Source organism: Liolophura sinensis, chromosome 7, assembly GCF_032854445.1.
Source record: "Liolophura sinensis isolate JHLJ2023 chromosome 7, CUHK_Ljap_v2, whole genome shotgun sequence".
In the NCBI taxonomy this organism is placed as follows: domain Eukaryota; kingdom Metazoa; phylum Mollusca; class Polyplacophora; order Chitonida; family Chitonidae; genus Liolophura; species Liolophura sinensis.
The window spans coordinates 59461479-59483432 of NC_088301.1; the positions used below are offsets into that span (position 1 = coordinate 59461479).

The following is a 21954-nucleotide window of genomic DNA, read 5'->3' on the forward strand; positions in this document are numbered from 1 at the left end:
CGAGATGAGATATCTGGGATAGATCCCTCCGTTTGGCTATCCGAAATAGCCCCGCTGGCATTAACCCCCAGCTTGGATTCAGAGCTATGGTTTCTCGTGCGATAGTCTGGCTTGTGCCAATGTTATCACAGTCTGATTGCAGTCCGATTAGAGGCCTTACAACATTTGCCCTGTCCATTACCAAGTGCGTTTGCCTTACCCAAATTTCTTCCAGGAGCTCAGACACTATAAGCTGAAAAATTAACCATGAAGCGTCAAAATCTTTCAACATCATGACATCTTAAATCCATATTTATTCTTTTCATGCAACATCCTGTGGTAAACATTTATAAAATCCTTCCTGAAGATCTTTCTCAATACAAAAGAACAGTCAGATATTCAGTTTTATATGATGCTACCATTGCTTAGAAGCAGTTCGGTACAGCTGAAATATTAGAGAATCTCATTATTGTGCTAAACACCACTTCACAGATCATATGTGGTTAGTGTGTTTATGATCTGAGTGTTTTGAAAGCAAACACCAGCTGTACAGGGCATGATAGATCTAGATAAATAAGCAATGGATATTACCACCACATTACAATTATTTGGTAAATAAACCTTGGCCACTGAAATTCTGATAGACAAAATAGCTAGACAGCTATATGTATATACAGCAAGTATTGCTTCAATTGGCTTCAGATGTCCCCTAAATTTTGTTCTCCATTTTGTGTGTGTGTGTGTGTGTGTGTGTGTGTTGGGGGGGGGGGGGGTATGTTTGTGTTATGTTAAGATACACATCAAAATCTCAACAGATGTAGAAACATAGTTAAGTGACCACATTTCTGCTTTCTTTGTTTACCTTTATTTTGTGTTTTTTTTTTTTCATGTTTTTTTTTGGGGGGGGCGGGAGGTCCTTTGCAGGACAGATAAAGCTAAGGATTAATGACTCAGCTAAGGCAGTTTAAAAGAAGCCAACTGGATTTTTTGTAAGAACTAGTAATCTGTTTGAGTGTATTGTGGGTAACAATTAGTGACTGGTCCACCATGTGCCATCAACAAGCTAAGGATCAAAGACATCAGCAAGATAGCTTCCTGCACGCTCCTGATATAAAACCTGCTCTTTACAGTTTGGCTGTAATTGCTGTTTTCAGGACAGCTGACGTGTAGGGCCATCTTCTCTAGAGCAACACACAATGAGTGTGCTTGAACCGAACAGCAATCATACACACATGGGTCATCTGTTTCTTCAAGGTCAGGTCTAAATGGAGTCAAATCCTGGGAATGCAGGTTATAAATAATAAATAAAGTTTGAAAGTCATGCATCAATAATAACTTTAAAGCACACACATTTCACGGTGCCTGTTTCTTTCACCTGAATTATACAGCTTAGAAATGAATGAAGGTACTAAAAACTATGAACACATATAATCCAATCATGGAGATGCAGAAGCAAACTGATGGAAAGCTTAAAGCACCATAAATAAATATGAAATATACACATATCAAGCATGGTCAGAAATGGGATAAATTTTATCTCCTATCAGAATATCTGCCTGGTGTGGAGAGGTGATGGTGTTTTCATGTAAACCATCTGCTAACTCGCAACATCCGCTCCTGCCTGGTGTTTGGTTGTTGCTGACTCAATCTTGCATCTGTGCGTAGGACATCCTAACGTTACCATGGGAAGACGTGAGGAAAACACGGTTGTGCATATGAATCTGGTGTCTGGTTAATACAAGGAATCTACTGTGAAGTGGGATTTATCTCCTAGCCTGTCGCATATCGCTTCCGCCTGCATGAGTAAGTATTCTACCTGTAAAACCTGCGATGGTATAGGCTTCACTGCTTGGCTGTCTTGGTTAATTACAGTGCCGAGTTTGAAGTCCTTGGCAGAGACTATCTTGAACCTCTTTGATCTGGATGGGCCACTCAAAACCAGAAATATTCATTTATATTCATGCAAAACACATGAATGAAAATCAAACAAGTGTATTCTGCTTGCAATTAAAGTATTTGTTAGCCATTTCCTTCAAATTACATGTGATTCTTATTCTACATGTGTGGATGTAATAGGGAGACAATGTAGTCTTGTGGCAAAAGCATTCCCCTACCCAACGACTGAGCGGGCCACTCTGAATACAAACGTAGACAGATCTGTAATATTAACCTGTTAATAACAAATTCTCCTATTAACTAAAGAATAGAGGTCAAAGCCAATAATCCCATCATGATACTTTAGCATTCCATGCAAGTAAATATAAAGGTTTACGTAGCATTAGCTGATGGCATTTCCCCTCACCAGTCTAAAGCCAAAGGCAATAAGATTTTGGAATGAAGGGTAGACCATGACCCAGGACAGCCCTCAATCTACAGCTAACGTCAACAATGCAGCCATCCCATGAAACCAAGACATCACATATTCTGCTTGATTTCAATCTGACCGAAGGTCAACTATGGAGGGTGGGTGAAGACGTGAAAGAAACATTCCGTTAATAACCATCCTTACCCAATATGCCTATATATCATTTACCTAATAGCTAACAGTTATTGCATTCTATTCCCTCACCATGATATGGCTGAAACATTTACCGATGTGGCATTACGCCATAGTCATTCATTCATTCAATTCCCTGATCGGTCATTAGGAAAAAACAGGCTTGTTTCAGTGATTTACCAGAAATTGCAAAGATGTAATACTATTACTTTTCCCCATTTGGCAACATGAAGAAACTGGCAGTTCTCTATTCATATCAGTGTTGACTGATGTTCCCTCGCCTTCTTGACATTTAAGGCTTCATCCACAGATAAGGCAAAATGAAGAGAACTGTCAACAAAATAATCAGGCCAATAAATGCCACATGGGCAAAAAGGAAATATAATACAAGCTTAGGAATAAAATCAGAACAGAGTGAAACTAGTCCCCAGAAAGGAAAAAGGCCAGCTCAAAGCAGTGCACCATGAAATGTGATACAAACGTTCATTTAATTTCTTCTAAAAAATTCCCAGTGTCCTCTTTTATTTGGCTTGAAATTTCAATAATGCTTAGTTACAAAGAGGTATTATATTCATGCATGAAAGAAAATGACATTTTGATGGAAAAATATACTGAAATGCCCTTACGAAGTCTGCTTGAGTTTTCTGCTCCCTTTTATGATAAATTCCTAATGAATCATTCAGCACACCACTGTCATTTCTACACATCTGGCCTTCCCTTTTAAATGAGTTTCTCTACAACAGCTTAACGGGCATGAGAAAATGGTTGCACTCCAACTAGCTCGAGTCACAAAACAGCAACAAACTGGCTTTAAATAAGCATATTTTCCACCCAACTGGATAATCATGTTCAGATCTAATTGCAATCTGTGACCCTAATTAATGTCCCCAGTTCGAAAAATCCTAGTACTAAAAGCATGTTAGTGACACTGAATAGCCAGAACCACGGCCTAGGAATCCACCCGCAAGAGTTTGAAGAAACAGTTATCTGTAAGCCTACCAGTACAGGCTGTGGACTTACAATCATCTACAGCAACCCATAATGTCTTGGAATTACCCAGTCTTCCTAGTCCCTGACAGGCAAATGTCCTCCTGCCAACCCAGAAGCTTCCACTAAACCCTAAGATCAGAGGCAGAGACACTACAGAATGGACCCCAACTCCACAAAAGTATTCATGTCTTTAACACCACTGGTTTACTGAGCACGAGTACAGCACAACCAGATGCCATAAGCTGCTCTGTCCAAATGGCGAACGCTGCACACACTGACCAGATACTGGTGCCGTTAAAGAAATTTACCATATCTATGCCTGCCCTACTATTAGAGGGATAAGCCTTAAACAATAAACAGAATATTTAGGTATCCCCCTAATAAAAAAAGTCATTTCTGTTGTTCATACAACATCAAACTCAGTGCATAAAATGATCAGTAACTGGTTTATACATCCCCTTTTTTCTGGGGGAGGTGGGAGGGTGGTGATATAAATTCTGCATTGCCATCACTGTTTGCCAGCAGTGTTTTATATTCATGGAACGTGATACTGCAATGTTTATTTTTCCTCCTGGTTTTTCATCTCATCCAATTTTACTGTCTGAAACATGTCCATGCTATATACTTTATTGAAGTGTGATACCATTATGTCACTTAAACACTCACCTCAATTGCTGCAGAAGACATTACAATGGCCATGGACCGCCTCAGAGTAGAACCCTTGGTAAACAACAGCCAAGTGCTCCACTATACTTAGCAAAGTAAACACTGACAGACAGAATTTTATGAGGCCATTTTTTGGGCAACAGAACACCATCTTCCAAAAATAGGCGAACCAAACAAATACATTGACTTCAGCTTGAAAACCGGATGCAGTGAAATTGCATTCCTAGCTGTATTTGAACCTTCACACAAAAAAATGTCCAAGAATTCTCAAAGTGATGGTGTCTACTTTTTTTAAAGTTTTTTTTTTACTCAAATTACTTGACAACTTTTGTTGTCAACCAGACTACTGACCTTAACAAAGATTCTGTGAAATTAGCCAAGTCCTCGACAAAATCCGGCGCATATGTTGGCCTGACATCTTGAACGACCTGATGTATTAACAAACCATGAACACACTGGACCAAATAAGATGTTTGCTGGGACTAGGTCAGTCTCAGGTCATATTACCTCTGTTATTAATAAAACCTGGTTGATTACTGCCGGAATTTTGGCAGCCTAGGCCAATGAACATCTAGTGCAATCACAGCAAATTAGAGACTTTATCTAATCAGTGTGGCCAAAGGACTGTGGGCATGCCTTGTGAACTATTATTGTAGACGGCTAGTTCAAATTTGTATCCTGAATGATTGTGGATTATCTGAGCTGCTCCTAAGGATGTGAAAAGTCCCCACAAATACACACCAATGCTTACTCAGTGTAAGTCTCCCTTAATTTCAGACGAAACTGAATTTGCTTGAAGGTTGGGTTCAGCCTAATATGATCTTGATAGGTTTTGTGAACAGGTCAAGGTCAAGACAGGGTCAATAAGTCTTCAAAGGTAAATTAAACAATATGAGTCCACCTTGGCCAGTAACAATATACAGATTAACACAAATTCCAATGCAACATCATAATGAAGCAAAACCCAAAATTAATGATTGAGTCAAATCACATTCCCAGAGCAACATTCACATTGATTACCTACTGCACAAACAATCTAATGCTTAATCTGAATACAGGAAGAAACACTTTAACCTAATGACGTATCATACTGTCAGATGAGGTAGTTGTGCAAGGATGTATAAAGAATTACACCAAGTTTGACTTTGATGAAGGATATATGAGTCAGGACAATTATCATCCATCTAGTTTTTGCTGAATTCATCAGAAAGAAACTTTATATGTATGGAAATTAATACAGAAATACAACATAAGTTCGAAGAAATGCAGCCTTAATCATTTCTGTCTTCCACCTTCACCCTTCCAAAATACATCATAATAATTTAATGTGTTTTTCCCCTACTGAGTAGTGTTCCTTGTTTCAAACATAGGAGATATGGATACATACATATCACTTTTTCTCTTGTTTTTACCTTTGGAAGATTTATTATTGAATCTGACTTAATGCCCTGTGACAAATTAATGAGAAGGGGGTGGGATTTCAATGAAGAACCATAAATAAGGTTTAAAGAATAACAAAACTGCGCTATCAGACTAGAAAAAATGCTAATCAGACTCTGTTACACTACTGATACAGATTCAACAATATACTGGGTTACATGATAAAATCTGAACTTAAGATGGGCAAACAAGACGGCTGAGTCCATAGAATAAGTGGTTTCCTCTTAGTAAGGCTGTGAGGTTCTGTAGTTTATATAAGGTGCTTCATCAATATACAGTTTGCATACAATAACACCACAGTACAGCGATCAATCACAGTTCACCCTGACAGCCACAATCTGCATAAATGGCTAAATGAAAGCCTATTGTACTGCAGGATGGTTCCTTATCACTTTCTGTAATCATGGATCTGAATGGTAAACGCACAAACATAATTACATGCTTGTTATATGGAAGAGAAAAAAAAACAAAAAAAACTGGCATATGATGTACTGAAAATTCCAGGTGCTATTAAATCATACATTTTCTTTTCCACACTTCTTGCCCACCAATACCTACACCAAGCAAAAATCACGTGTAGTACTGAGAAATGATGGATGTAATGTTATGCTCAAATTACAGTGGTCAGGAAACCAAATTTACTATGGCCTATTTTACCACAGAGACGGACAATTAAGAGTAGAAAATGTGCATTTTTGTATGCTCATTTAATTTGTCTGGCATGACCATATAGTGAAATTTGACATTTATGATACCAAATCACGCTAATAAATGAATATACATCACAATACGAAAAGAGAGAGCTGATACAGGTGTACAATCTATATATGACCAATTCCATCTGCTGTTGATTGTCACATTATATATGTGTACAGCCTTTTCCACACAAAAACTGTGCCAAGAACAAAGTCTTCATGATGAACAGGGTAAGCCTCCCCAAAAGTGACCACAAACATGAGCTGGTTTCACTTCAAGCTACTCAGAGTAATCAAATCCCACGTCACAAATGTCATTTTCTTCTATCCTTGTTTTCTTTGACAATAACCAGGAAAACTTAATGTTATAGGGAAAAAATGGATCAGCTGGCCTTCAACAAAGGCCCATTCTGCTTCAAGCATCCACCCCAGCAGGAAACATACTTGTGACAAATGTTAGATAACACCACCCTGAATTGTCGAACGGCTCTAAAAGGGAACTATGTGAGTGGACTTAATAGCTTTGGAGTTCACAAGTGTATCTCTCTCTTGTAATAAGCTTTCTCAGTGTCATTTTCCACCACAATTGAGCCCTATAGAACTTGAGTGTTCTTAAAGGGCTCTTCTTAGCCTCACTGACAACCAATTACACTTTTTTCTTCCCACCATCAGCTATGTGCTTTACTGAAAGCATCACTTTTAAAAGCACTACACGGCTGAGAAACCACAACATCATTTTTGTTTTCGGCCTCAAGTCAGGGCCTCCTGATCAGGGAGATTGCAGCACAGCAACACTGTAGTATCATCACACATGTGAATACTCGATTGTTATGGTTTAACGAAGAAAAACTTTTAGACAATCACCTGAAGGGAAATTTGGATCTCCACTTCATTTTTAACATTTGCGCGCTGAAAAAAAAACAGAACTTTGTAACACATGCAACTTTATTACCACGTAACTAACCTACCATATCTCTAGCTTTAACCAGCTTTCCTTGTCCTAGAAGCATTTGGCAGCAAACATTCAGAGAAATGGCTTGGATAATCCTATGTCTTTACTAAGATGAAACATCCTCGTAATTCACTGACTATTACAGGTATATATACTCTTCCAAGGGCATCACAATGTCCCACTTTTAATATTCTGCAGAGTCGGGCAAAAGTCTTGACGACTTCAATGCTGGCCTTCGGGTGATCGATAGTGACCATCCTGGTACTGATATGACTGAGATTTACCTGTGAGATTTCACAGCCGCATACAATATCACTCCAAACCACTGCACCCAGGGAAGTCCTCTGGGAACTGATGGTAATCTAACATCTCTTTGAAAATTTCAGGGGATAAAAAAAATTGAATTAGGATTGCAATATTATGAGGCCCCAGGAATCAATCATTGTCGCTATGGTTACTAATTTGAAAAAATCCAACAACCCTCACTCATTAAGGGAAGCAATTATTTTTTTTGCCCTTTATCCTCTAGTTTGAACTTATCACTGTAAAAAGATTGTTTATTGGCAAATTCTTGAAGTGCAATGTCATAGACCTGAATGCATGCCAATTGGAAAATCTTTCTAGGTTACTTTCTGAGCTACAAGCCTGTAAGTGCCTTCAATGACAGGTCCCGGAGAGAAAAAGCTCATGCCCATCCACAAAAAGCAAATAAGCATATTGTGAATTTATAAAAAGAAGTCTGAAAGTACAACAAGTATTGCTGCTTTATGAATTAAAGAGAAAAAAGCAATGTCACTCATACAGGGAATTGGATTGAATGCTTGGGGCATATCTCAATGTGACCTGGAGTAACTGTTTGGGTGGGTCGTTTGAAATGACCTGGGCTGTTCTAATAGAGCAATAAGCCTGACCATCAGACATCAGGCTTAGGTCACAGGTGCTAAAGTCATTCACTTCATCCACACCAAACAATACTCTAAACGAGCCATTGACTTCAATATGCTATAGTTATTACAACAGATTGATCTGAATGCTTGGCTATCCCTCCGTACAATTTGAGCCCATGGAAACCACTTGAGGTAATTACAATTACACCGACCGCTAGAGAATTGCTCCCCCATTAGTCACATCAATAGTGAAATCGTACCGCAGCATGCTATCACACAATGGAGAACCGCTGCTTCTGAAGGTTCACCAATGTCCAATCCCAGCATAGTCTCAAATTTGATTCAACCTGAGGTTGCCATTAATGGCTAACAGTGAAAGCTTAGCACCTGAAGAAATCATGTCGTAAAAACACTGGGGTGAGTAAAACTTTTTAGGACAATGTATTACTCCATGAGACAAATCTGGCCAGTCAGGAAACACATACATGTGGCTGCTTCCAGAAGAATACACACGGCACTAGTCAAATGTAGAGGCTTCCAGCCTGCACTTCCCAGAGTTAGGAGTAATGAAATAAGAAACACGGCTGGAGTTCAAGACAACCCTCTCGGATTTGTAACAAAGAGGCCATCGTTTAGGTTGGATGCTGACCAAACGGCATCTAATCCCCAGGTGAGAGAGCCTTTATGGCAATATGGTTTTCTGCCATATAACTCTATATCATCCAAAGAGACTTCGATTATCGGGTCAATGACAGAGGCTAAGCTAGATTGTATCCAGAACAGCTTTCAGACAAGAAACTGAGGTATCCTAATAAACAGTACAAGGACAGGGTGAGCCCGGAAGTAGGAGAGGCACCTCTGGAAGTGTTCTGGTCAATAACTGTCCCACTGTCCAGATAATAATCTATCGAATTTCGGCGCGTCAATTGGGTTCCCCTGGTCAGCCATACAGTTGCACTGGAGGCGGGATTTGATTAGGGAAGCAATTCGATGGAGCAATTTAAAATCTACATTCCTGAAGCCATAAGCCAGATGTTGGAGAATATTGGTGAAATTAGAACAAGGTATCCTTTTCCCATTGAGTCCCATCCTGCACCTATTGATTACTGATAAGAACCTTGATATGGTGACAAAATGAGGGCCTTCACTGGTGAGCACCAATCTGCAGCTCCTTGGGCTCTGCCGCACTGATGTACATGGCGGTTAAGTATCGCCAGCTTGCATTAACGTACCATTAAGAACAGGGGCAGAATTATATGGCACCTTCTTGGACCCATTTATTATGGGCCGTTAAATGGTCACCTGCTGACCACAGTTCAATATAAATCATTTCTATTCCAAACAGAGAAAATCTTCGTTACCAAAGTCTTGCACCGTTTTCCCATTCCATATGTGTGTTGTGTTTAGGAGAGCACGAAGGGCTAGCTACCCATAAATTCTTAACGCCTAACTTAATAAGCTTGGCAAGGCTGTTCCAGTCTCTATTATAAAAGTGACATGAAATATGAACACCTGGCTATGATCATCGTGTGTGAAAATGTGGTCATAAATAACCAGTCCAAAATATCGACAAACACTGATAAAATCTTTGGCATCGATTTAAGGGACAGACACCTCAACATTTAAGAAATAAATGAAACATACAGGTTTAAGAAACATACACGTATGCTTGCAAACACATTTCAGTTTTCTCATAATTTTGCAGTAAATTATATACATGAGACTTGAGAGAGCAAATTAATGTTTTACCATTATACACATTGTCCATACAGGCAAAAAAACACATTCTCATTAACACAAAATTTTGCTATGCGTAGGTTCAAAGGATACATGGAGTTTTGGTTTACATTTAACAGGCTTCTACATTACGAATGTTCTTTAACCTTAATGACATGTCTTAAACTATTTCTACATATCTTCAGGCTATCTTTACTTGAGACATGCCTATCATGGACATCACATATTGAAAATGACTACAATTAAACAAACACATTTACTCAGGGCTATCAGGGAGATATAACAGGCCAGCATCAGGGAATCCCTGTGCAACTCTCCTGACAGCTTCTCGAGGTCTGGACACAGACACAATTCCCATCCATAACTCTGACATCAGATAATACATGTACTCCTGCAGAAACTGTCCTATGCTGATTCAATGACTTGCCAAGAAAATGGAAGTAAAATATGTTACTAGCATTCTATGAATCCAGTAAATCCATCAAGACAATGAAATCCTGGAGCATTGGATGGGATAATTTCCTCTAAAGGAGACCTAAATCTCTTGAGAAACTTGCTCCGTAAACACGCCCAGAGAAAATCCTATGAGCGTTCTTCCCTGATTGACAGCAATATATGAGCCAGAATGTCTGAGTGGTGACAGCAAGTCCATGGGCAGACGGGTTAAGTTTGTATCTTCCATTTGGAAGAGAAGAGTGGCCCTACATCCAGAAATTAGAATTTTTCCTCTCCTGATCGACACAATATAGGTTTGTTTGTTCGAGTTTGTAATTTCCCCCTAAAAGCAACAGCCATATGGCCTCAGACATGGCACATAGGATTAGTTCTATCTAACAGTATTGATGCAACTGTCATAGAAAAGCCCTCCATGCCTGTAAAAACAGCTTCATATATTGAACAAAAACTTCCCCTTGCGAGATTTCTGACATACAGTACAATCTCCGAAAGGTGCTGACTAGCTGCCGGGCTTCTCGTGATCACTGTCGGCCAATTGAAATCAGCTGATCAGAATTCACATGTATGTTTATACTGAGCAGATTGTATCACCAAGTTAACAGAGGGTCAGAGAGGAGAACGACTTGTGTTGATTTAGAGCTCAATTTTTTACTTATTCCACATAGGTGTCAGCTTACTTTTAAGACAATTAGAAGCATGTGAACTGTGACCACAGCGAAACAAATGATTGATCCTATTCTTTTCCTACCAATGAAAAGCTGGGCCGATAAATAATGGGTAGAGCTCTGTCAAGTGTTCTGCTGATAGGACAATGACCTGGTATTACTGGTTCCACTGACACTTGGGCTACATTGCCCATAGCTGTTTATGGCAAGCATTCCCCAGGAGGGTCTACACAGCTAGAGCAAAATATCATTGAATGGTTTATCTGTTAAAATAGGTTAGCTGGCACATGCATATATCTGAGGCCTCCCTCTAAGTAATTTATGGCGAAAAGTTTTGGAGGCCCATGTCACTATCTTGATGATAGATCCTCTGTCATAAGTTACTTCCCTCCATCTCAGTGGGGACATGGAGTGTCAAGGCATCAGTATTGCCATAGACTCGGGTAGATATCAGCCATCAATTGAACCAACCTCTGGAAAAGGACTCTCAAAAAATGGCATTGCACCCACAAGATCACTGACAAGTATCACAAGTCACTCTGAGAGTCCCAGGGTTAAAATTAAGGCTTGATTAGCGAACTCAAATAGGCTGGTGATCTCTAGACGACCAGACAATGCCGACAAGTAAACAACAAGGGATATGAATGTAAGAATCCGTGAAGCACTTTCTTTAAATAGCATGGAGAGGTCATATCAGGGCGCACTGCCACACAAACCTGACCTGACAGTATGCAAAGCTGGAATCAGTTTATACTCAGTGGGTTAAAAAGTGGGAGTACTTCAGCCTAATTATGTCTTGTCAACAACACATGTCAGCAGATTGAAGCCGACTTCCCACCATGATAATTTGAGCTATTTTGACTGTCTTGGGTAAGATCTGGCTGATCATCACAATGTACAGCCTGTACCGACCTCACTGCTATCCATGTCAACAGATATTTGAGCTACACATGATCACCACACAGCCTCTGCAATTTCATTGGGCCTTTTTTTGTCTATACATAACAAAGACATGCACAGTCTGGGTCATTTTTCAAATTTGACTCAATATTAATGGATTCACTTTCCATATAAAAGAAGGGTTTTGCCACATTATGTGAAATTTAGTGAGTTCATAAAAAGCCATTTTTATACGCTGCCATAAATGACTTGTGTGAACCATCTAATACACTGCTTAAGGCTGTGCAAAATCAAAAGGCAGAGGTATGTTTCCCTCTCCCTTTGAGCATAGCAAACTATTCCCTGTTTTTAATTGTGACTCAAGGTCAATTTTTTCTGTGGAGAGACATGGGAGGATAGATGGCTATTTTCATGCAACTGTACTGTATACACTGCCTGCACATGGCATCACACAAAGCACTAAAGGGAGTTAGCGTATTTCCCCCAATTCCTCATGTCAACTGGGTCTCGGATGCTGATAAAACTCATCTGTGATGTCATATGAAGATAAATTGTTAGGTCTGCTCATAACACCCATATGCATAAAAGGTTAACATCTTCCAGTATGTATGCGTAACTTTCTTGTTCTGTCTGACGCTTATAAGTATAGATTCAGTGATGTTAGCATGAAAAAGTGAGGTTTTTTTTGACATGTCATTTGCATGTTTGTATACACATGTTGTACTTGGTGATGGTTTATCCTAGAACAACATCTTATCATGCCCTGCCAGAGAACGAGTCATTAAGTCTGATGTTAGTCTTGTTACTCGAAGCCACTAGTCGTTTTCAGTAGGCTCCACGTGAAATATGTCTGATTGTAACTTGTTAAGAGTTAATGATGGGTGCGATGGCAATACTTAGAAGGACAAACATGTACTGTGTAATAGATGTCATAAACTAGCCATTCTTATTCCTTGCAACTGTCCTTTCTAGGCTATGTTCTTTGTATCACACAAAAGACTATAAGTATCTGGTTGACAGATGTGGTACAGTCACAATGAAAAGTGGTCGACTTTCATTAATACTTTATACTACCAGGAATCACAGATCCAAATTACAAGATTAATTCATCATTTTTAAGGAAAGATATCCTTTTAAGAGCTATACTGCAATAAACAAATAAAAAATACCCTAATTCTTCAACCTTTTAAACCACCATTGCGACTAATAATTTGAAACATACTACGTGGTGTAGAGAAATAATAGGCACAGTTTTATTAAGCTCGCATCTTTACTGACACCAACAATTTTTTAGCATCATTTTCCACTGAAAAAGTGCCTTAGAGTTCTAAAACATTGAAGATATATGGTTACTCACTCAAAGACTCCCTCCAGGAAACTATTTAGGCATACACAATTTGCAGCAGAATACAGAATACCACATACATACTTTTGTTAACCTTATTGAAATATTTGGACAGATAACTCTTAACTCTTAAGGGAAAAAAGGACTGAAGAATAGCAATATAGATGTACTATATATATACTATATATATATATATATTGTGTAAAATTTGCCGACAAGAAACCATAGTGCACATAGTGCTGAGATACATACACATGTATATACACCATGTATTAATGTGACAGATGGCAACATTATCCATGTTGATTTGTTCTACATGATTTGTATCACACCTCAGCTATTTGTGGAATCTAACTGCTTTTAATGCTAAGACATGTCATACCTATATCTTCTTTACAGTTGAATCTAACTCAACTTAGCATGTAGCCTGATCTGGACACCACAGGGAATATGTCCCCCATTTTATCCTTGTCTGAAGAACTCGTGCAACATCTAGAGATTTAAGCTGTCAAATGACATTACTGAGGTGCAAGATATGCAGGAGATATATCTGGTGATAGCTAGTAATAGGTCATGATCGATATAAAGCTGCAATTTACCGTAACAGCAGAATGATGGAAACATCTAACATTGCTCCGCCCTCTAAACATCATTTGTTATATCCCCATGTCCAGGCTATATCGCATTCTACATAAACTGGCTGCCTTGGGAAAGTTGATCACTAGATGGGCCCAAAGTCATAACTATACACATAATGCATACGTATGGCCAAATTAACACCAAAAACTAAACTGCTACATAAATAGTGTACAGGAAGCGCAGTACAGGCCCGCATGTCATTTTGGGTCAATCGCATACCAAACCCTTAGAAATCACAAGACAATATATTATGGCCATTGAAACACTTTAAAATCAAGTGATACACATGTTGGAAGTTTAACCACCAGTTTTAATCCACAGAGGCTTAAAATACCGATCAGGAGAGTTTTTAATGTACCTGTTAATCATCTGAACTGAAAGCAAGTGAGTAGAAAAAAGCAACAGGCACACACCTTACCAAGCTTGTGATACAATTTTCCTTTAGACAATATTTGTGCTGTGCGTGAATTGATAGTGTACAAATCCCACTAATTATGACAACAGGTGTACATTTGCCTCTGAAATTACCATTCTTGTACATTTGTAAGCATATGATTGGTCCTTGACAGAGGACTCTCTCCTTACCTTTCACCTTCGTAAGGAGCCAATTATTAGCCAATGTTTTCAGTTCAGACAGCTTGCCTTGAAGCAGGCTTCATTCTCTCAATAACAAAAGGAGCACCTTCGATAGATAATTCAAGCAAATTGAGCCACTGGAAGTGATAATTTCACATTTGATACATTTAAATGGCCAGAGCCGAGTTCTGCTATTACTGCAACAGTTTCAGTGTGAGGGAGATCAACTTGTTAAGTCACAGTCCTGATGTGTGGCCTGTTAACATTGGTGGACAAGTCTCCTAGTCAATTAAACTCTCCAGGTACACAAAACCAGACACGTCTCAAGAAGCACTAAAATAAATTTCCATAGATTCCACAAAAAAATCTAGGCCATGCATATCTCTTTGATACCCATGTCATATGGAGTATATCTCACTTATTATAGAAAAAAAAAAACACAGAAGCACAAAAAATTTCAAATCTGGATAACCCGTGAAATTACCCTATAGAAGAACGGGTGATTATGTTCTATTTGCAATAGCCATTAGGGATAGTTATCCTTCTGGGGAAGGCTGATGTGTTACACACAAGAGATGATCTCCTATAATGCAGCACACAACAAGCATCACATCTCAGGCATGCCCTCCTTTACTAGCCTTCTAATTTCCCACCTGTTTACAGGTCCTGCAATGTTTTTATCTTAACGCTATTTTATTTACACAGCATTCATCTTTCTTTGGCAATAAAGTCAGGTTTTGATGTACAAACTGCCCCTGCCCATATGACTTCAATATTTTTGTCTTAGGTTGTCAATACATTTTTGTCTTTCCTGTCTGGTGACGTCAGGCACTGTTCAAACCCACTAACTTTTGAAAGTGAACTGTATAGAAGCTGGAGAGCTATGATATATCCAAACCATAGCTCAAATATAAGCATATTTATCAGATGAAGGAAAAATTGTGGTTTGTGTAATATATACTGAGATTTTTTCCCACTTTTCTGGAACGTCACAAACATTAATTACAGAATTTCTCTGCCTTAAAATCTTGCTGGTATACATGACTTTGAATTGTGGTAAGCCAAGGTCATGTATGTATGCAAATTGGATTATGTTGATACTTATGGCTTAATACACCGAGCAGAGGTTTTACACCGATCTGATTTTAGAGGCTTTAATCCATTGGTCCACTAACATGTCCATGTAAGCAACGTTGCTGTTAGGATTCCACCAAGGTGTATATGAGAACGAGGATTACTCTCAGCCTTCAGACGTGTAAGGGACAGACGCCTTTCCAGGAAGATGTCTGGGCCTAACCTATCACTCGTACACATGACAATTAGCTCATGTAACAGAGGTGGAGAGAGCGAGCAGTAGACCTAGAGGAGAAGATCCAACCCATATTACGCGCTGCCACAGATAGATTCTCCTTCAGCCTTTCACCGCCTTGGAAGTGTATCTGTTAAACAGGCGTCTCTAAACTCTGGTGCAAAACAGTAAAAACTGCTAGGCTGCGGAGATTATTGATGTTAAAGGGTATCGTCAGTCGCATGTAAAGTGTAGGTGTGGAACAATCAGTGATGAGAGCAGACTGGGGCTGAACACCTGTTGTTGCTGTTACCCGTGCTCTTGTGTTAAATGGACTTTACCTGAGGATATACTTGTAACGCCACAGAAGGAAAGTCTCATATAAAGATGTTCCATCGCCAGAGAGCAGTAGTGCCAATCTGTATGTGTCCTCAGAGTGACAAGTACCAAGGTAAATATATATACGTGCACATATATCATGTATATTTATATACACGGTGGAAGTTAGGTACCTGACCTTGCTCGTTGCTTACATGAATGTTACCAATGATTATTTCATTAACTAAAAGATCCTTAAGAAAACAGATATGTATGACCTGCTCTAAAAATGTTATATTTTTTATTTATTCTTTAATGAAATGTGTAATGACATAGATTTTCACAGATGTCATTTAATAATTACAGTACCTTGATTAAAATCTTTAATCAAAATGCATACACATGCCTAACAGTTCACACCACCAAGGACTCTTACCTCAACAGCAATGGAGATTCCTTGTGGTGCTAAGTCTTAAGCATGTTTGTGCATTGCCTTTAAAGATTTTAACCATTTACTTTTGTTGTTTTTGAGGTGATGTACAACATTGGTGCCAGTAATCTTAGATTGCCTTGCTCCTTTATGGCACTATTTCAAATACTCCTGTTCTGTAATAATCAAATGCATCTCCGTATTGAAATCTGCGTGACAATTCAACCATAGCTCTTTCAGTAGCTTTAGTGACGGCACTGGTGGTGCGACAAAGGCGGGCTGTTTAACCGGCCAGGTTTTGCAGAGCGCTCCTGATTGACTCTCCTGAAGACCGCCAGTTAACGGGAGGCTTCATCACGGCCATGGCTGACAGCAGTCTTCCTATTTCTGCGGATGTGCCACTCGACAACTCATCAGGCACCGTATTGAAAACCTTGTTTTTGGTTAACAGCTCGCTGATCTTATGCTGCCCTTTTCCCCATACACAGTGAAAATGCACACGAGCATAGGGTAAAGGACAGTAAACACAGCCCATAGGGCATCTGTGTGCCAAATATGCCTTCAGCTGGAGATCTTTGGATGTTACATTTAATGCTGACCATTTTGGCTGCCTCATACTCTAGTCAAGCATTTCACTGAACATCTCATTTCAATGGCTTCTTTGCATGCTAACTACGGCTTCCTAAAATTCTTCCCATGGCAGGGGCCAACATGTTAGAATGGTCTTAAAGCTTTCAAAGTTCTAAAATTTTAACTAAGAAAACCAAAATTTTGTTATCCTGTGCTCCTAAAATTTATTTTTATACCATACCTCCAAGGCTACGATGTTGTATCCATCAAATCCCTTTAATCCTGTGAGTTCTTTAACACCATACACCCAAAAAAATTATTCTGCTAAGCGTAAAAATGCCCTTGGCAAGATCGTTTTTTATTTTCAATGTTCCAGGAAATCCAAATTAAAGAATTAATCAAGCAAGATTCAATGAACAGAACTATTAAGGCTTTTCTGTATGAAAGTAATCTCTTTCAACCCAACTGCTCTTGGGTTCATGTTAGGTTTAATGACCTCTGAATAGCATAAGGAAAAACCTCTCATTTTGTCTCAACCTGCATGGATCTGTAATTTTAACAAACTGTGCTGCTTCTTACAAAAAATGGTTTTGGACAGACTACAAAATATTAGAGTAATTCATATTTATCAGCTTTTTGTTTTAATATTCTTTTAAATGATATTGCTTGTTGATGTGGGGCTTTTACAAGTAAATTAGGTATGTATATACAACGTGTGGGTCTATGTTTCGACACATAGGTATACATCTTTTCAAATGTTTTTAGGGGCCTCCGTGGCTCAGTCGGTTAGCGCGCTAGCACAGCGTAGTGACCCAGAAGCCTCTCACCAATGCGGTCGCTGTGAGTTCAAGACCAGCTCATGCTGGCTTCCTCTCCAGTCGTACGTGGGAAGGTCTGCCAGCAACCTGCGGATGGTCATGGGTTTCCGCCGGGCTCTGCCCAGTTTCCACCCACCATAATGCTGGCCGCCGTCGTATAAGTGAAATATTCTTGAGTACGGCGTAAAACACCAATCAAAAAAAAAAAAAAAAAAAAAAAAAATGTTTTTATATGCCAATGCAACTGACGTCACTCATCTGCTAATTTACACACAGTTTATTCTCTTAATCATCACTTCATTAAGTTCAGTATTTAATTAAATGCTGTTTAATCTATTTTAACATGTCATCCATTCTCAATTCAATCACTTAATAGTGCCTATTAAAACTAAAATTCTCTTTGTTTCCTTTTCCTAAATTACCAGTTACAACAGTTTCCTTGATTCTTGGGCATTTTTTGCCATCATCTGTCACAAAAGCGTGCTGATGTGAAAATGAATTCGAGAAGCTAGACTATTATTTTACATCACTGATGTTAACTCTCTTTTTCGTTCTGTTTGTAGTGACCTCCCATGGAGGATTAGCTCTTAACACCAAAGTGAACCACTAAACTCTTATCTGGAACCAGAAGACAGAATTACGTAAGGATGGACGTGACCACAGAAAACTGGCGTAACCTGACAACTTTAGACACACTAAATGTGTCAATGGAATCTCCAGACCAAGACCTTCCCCCACTCCAGGTCTTTAACAGCTGGTATGGAGAGTGCCATGGCTATGTAGCCGCGTGCGTTTGTGTTTTTGGCATCATATCGAATGTGGTTAATATAATAGTGCTCACACGAAAAAATATGGTGTCTCCAACGAACTGCTTGTTGTCAGCCCTGGCTATAGCCGACATTCTTACAATGGCTGTTTACCTACCATATGCAATTTATCTGTACATCATTAAACAGCCTGACCCTTACTGCCACCACAGCAAAGCATGGGTCATTTACATTTTGTTTAACAATATCTTTGTGGTCACCGCTCACCAGATGGCCATGTGGTTGACCGTTTCGTTGGCTATTTTTCGTTACATTGTTGTGTGTTTCCACAGCAGAGGCCCTCACCTATGCAGCCTACGGCGTGCTAAGCTCACAATTATTATCGTCTCTGTTGCCAGTGTGCTCATTAGTGTACCCAACTACCTGAACTATAAGGTGACAAATCTGAAGGATGACCCAACTTACAACAATACTGGTTACTGGTTTGCCTTAAGTCACATCAACGAGGAAACAGATGCGAAGTTATCAAAGGCCAGCTTTTGGCTCTATGCCGTCTGCTTCAGAATCGCTCCCTGTATATTACTTGTGGTCCTGAGCTCTCTGCTGATAATTGCAATGCATACTGCCAACCAGCGGCGTTTGCGCCTGCTCTCCCAATCACGACGTGCGGAAGACGAACACGGAGCGGAGCACAACCGGACAACTGCTATGTTGGTGGCTGTCGTACTGTTTTTTGTCCTTACAGAGCTTCCAATAGGAATTCTTGCCTTACTCAGTGCAATTATTGAAGAATTCTTTGACAATTATTATGTCCCATTGGGTGACGTCATGGACATTCTTGTGCTCGTCAATAGCGCTGTGAATTTTATTCTCTATTGTATAATGAGTCGTCAGTTTCGCCGGACCTTTAGAGAGTTATTCCATGTTTCCTGTATTAACAAAATACTTGGGAAGAAATCTAGTTCAAATGGAACTCATTATTGTACTATAAAAACTGAAGTTACCCAGCTTTAAGAGTGATGGAAGGTCTCAGTAAAGTTAGATGTAGTCTGCAGGACAGTGTACAGTGATGACCTGTTTTCTCAAGCTTTGTAAATATAGTTGTTACCTGCAAGTGGACATAACAGAGGTTATATATATATACATACATAGGCTGGACTGTATATAGTGTTTGACTTATCCTTGTATACTCTGTGGAGAATTCATCATATACAACAAAACTATAGGTGAGGTTTGTTCACGTGTTACAGTGTTCAAGAATGTAAATAATGAAAGAGGGGGAAAAAAACGGTAACACATTTTTATTGGTTGTTTTCTTGCGGCATGGATGAAATGCACACAGGAAATGGGAATATTAAGGCAGAGACCTCACAAATGAAGTTACACCAGTTAACCTGCCTTACATGACTTCATTTTCTGTTAACAATACCAATGATCTGAGGAAAGGAAGACTGCCATGCCCTTGAATGTGATGTACAAATTGACTTTTAACACTGATACATATGGATATTAATCTGTGTCTTTGTTTCGTCTGCCTTCTGGCAGCATTGTACAGCCAACTTGCTGTTCTCTACTGCTTTTCTGCTGCTGCTGTGTGACTTTGTGAAATGTTACCTAAACAAGTCTTAAAGAGAAAAAAACATGTCACCTTGTCAACATACTTCTTGTTCAGCAAATGTTCCTTAAGAGGATGTTAAAGGTGATCACCTCGTAGGTGTTGCACCTGTGGTGCACAGTTTGTCACACACATAAGAACTGCTTCGAACCTGCACAGGTGTTTATCTGTGCACGGTGGCAGATCATCAGGATAAATGACAACTGTGAGGCTACAACTGTGCTGGGAACCTACATTTTGTGGAAAGACAGCCGTTTTCTCCTGCAGACTGCTCTGTTCATTTGACTATTGAGTAGATGATGGGCTTTATCACCATTTCTGAGGAGTTTTTGCATCAATCAATTACTACTAATGTGGCATGCAAGAAGACTAATCATAAATAATAAAGTGTGCCCTGAATTCGTTTTTCATTACATTATAAGTTCAAAAATGTTATTATACATGTCCTTGTATCAGATGGACTAAAATTGCATCATGCTCTTTTCCAAAACCAAAACTCAGTAGGTGAAACTTAGATATTGTATACTATTGTGTGGGAAACATACTGAGTTAGTATGCCAATGTCTACACAAAAAAAAAACATTTTGTTATCTTGTTGTGTGCCACCTGTAAACAAGCAAGTTGTGTACCACATCAGTGGTTTCCATGGACACCAGGGAGTATGTGTTTTTGTTCAATCATAGATTATCTGTTTTTCTGTTCCCTGTTGATCTAAGTTGTTTTACAAACATGTGTTTACAAGTTTGATACAAAAGTTGTAAACATAATAAAATATCAGGACTTTATTTCATGGTTTCTTGTCTGTTTTAAAAGGTGAAGAATGAAGGTAGTACAAGTGAAAAGAAGCCACTTAAATGACCAATTCTGCACTTCAATATGGCATTTAAAGGCATTATTCAAACAATTTACAGTTAACGTAAATCATAAGCTAATTCCTACACTGGTAACGACACCACGTGTATAAACAGTTTCAGGCCTAGAATATATAACCATGTACATAGGATATAAAAGAATGCCAAAATGCCATGTCTGCAGAGTGTTATTCAGACATGGATGAACCCAGCATTTCACGGAAACATGTAGTTCAGTTTCTCTTCTATGGGATCACCCTTTGTTAAAACACTGCTCTACCCAACGGAGGACGATATTGCAGCCATGAACAGAAAATTGTTTTTCAGATATATGATCAGCCATTCTCACAGCAAAACATGCAAGGTTGGATTATTTAACATGCTATTTTATGGCTTTTGCTCCGAAATCTGTAAAATTTCATCAGCTTGTGTTACAAAATTAGCACACTTAAACAACATGACAAGCAATACATTGAGGCATAAATGAAGAAAATGTGGCTTCTGCTTGTTGCATGTATCAAACCCATATAGTTATCAACCTGTACAAACCAGTATATTTTTTAAAATATACTATCATGTGAGTAAAACATGCACCTTATGTTGGCACATTGCCTATTTATGTGCATATGCTGGTTATATAGATGTCACCTGTAGAAGGCATCGTTTAACAAAGTTGTTGAAGGTTGTGTCGAGCCCAATTACTACAGTGATGCATGTCTTCACTGAAATCTTTTATACTGACTATCTCAACTTATGACTGCATTGTGAGACAAGTCTCAGATGGTTAGAGATGCTCATTGGTAAAATTTTAAGGCTAATTAACTCACAGCAGAAAAATAAGCAAAAAAAAAAAAAAAAAAAAACCCACAGCTT

At 39.0% G+C, this 21954-nt stretch overlaps 2 protein-coding genes across 3 annotated transcripts in view; one reads left to right on the top strand and one right to left on the bottom strand.

Annotated features, from left to right (window-relative positions):
• Positions 1 to 21954, bottom strand: part of LOC135469729 (protein MON2 homolog) — a 221177-nt gene that overhangs the window by 118250 nt on the left and 80973 nt on the right.
• On the top strand, positions 1569 to 21006 carry LOC135471222 (sex peptide receptor-like). 2 transcript variants are annotated; one of them, XM_064750347.1, is made up of 2 exons: positions 1569 to 1782; positions 18412 to 21006. In XM_064750347.1, exon 2 carries the CDS (start codon positions 18496 to 18498, stop codon positions 19627 to 19629), a length of 1134 nt encoding a protein of 377 aa, XP_064606417.1. In that variant the 5' UTR covers positions 1569 to 1782; positions 18412 to 18495; the 3' UTR covers positions 19630 to 21006. The 2 variants fall into 2 exon arrangements, with proteins under 2 accessions (XP_064606417.1, XP_064606416.1); XM_064750346.1 differs by lacking the exon at positions 1569 to 1782 and adding an exon at positions 14738 to 16163.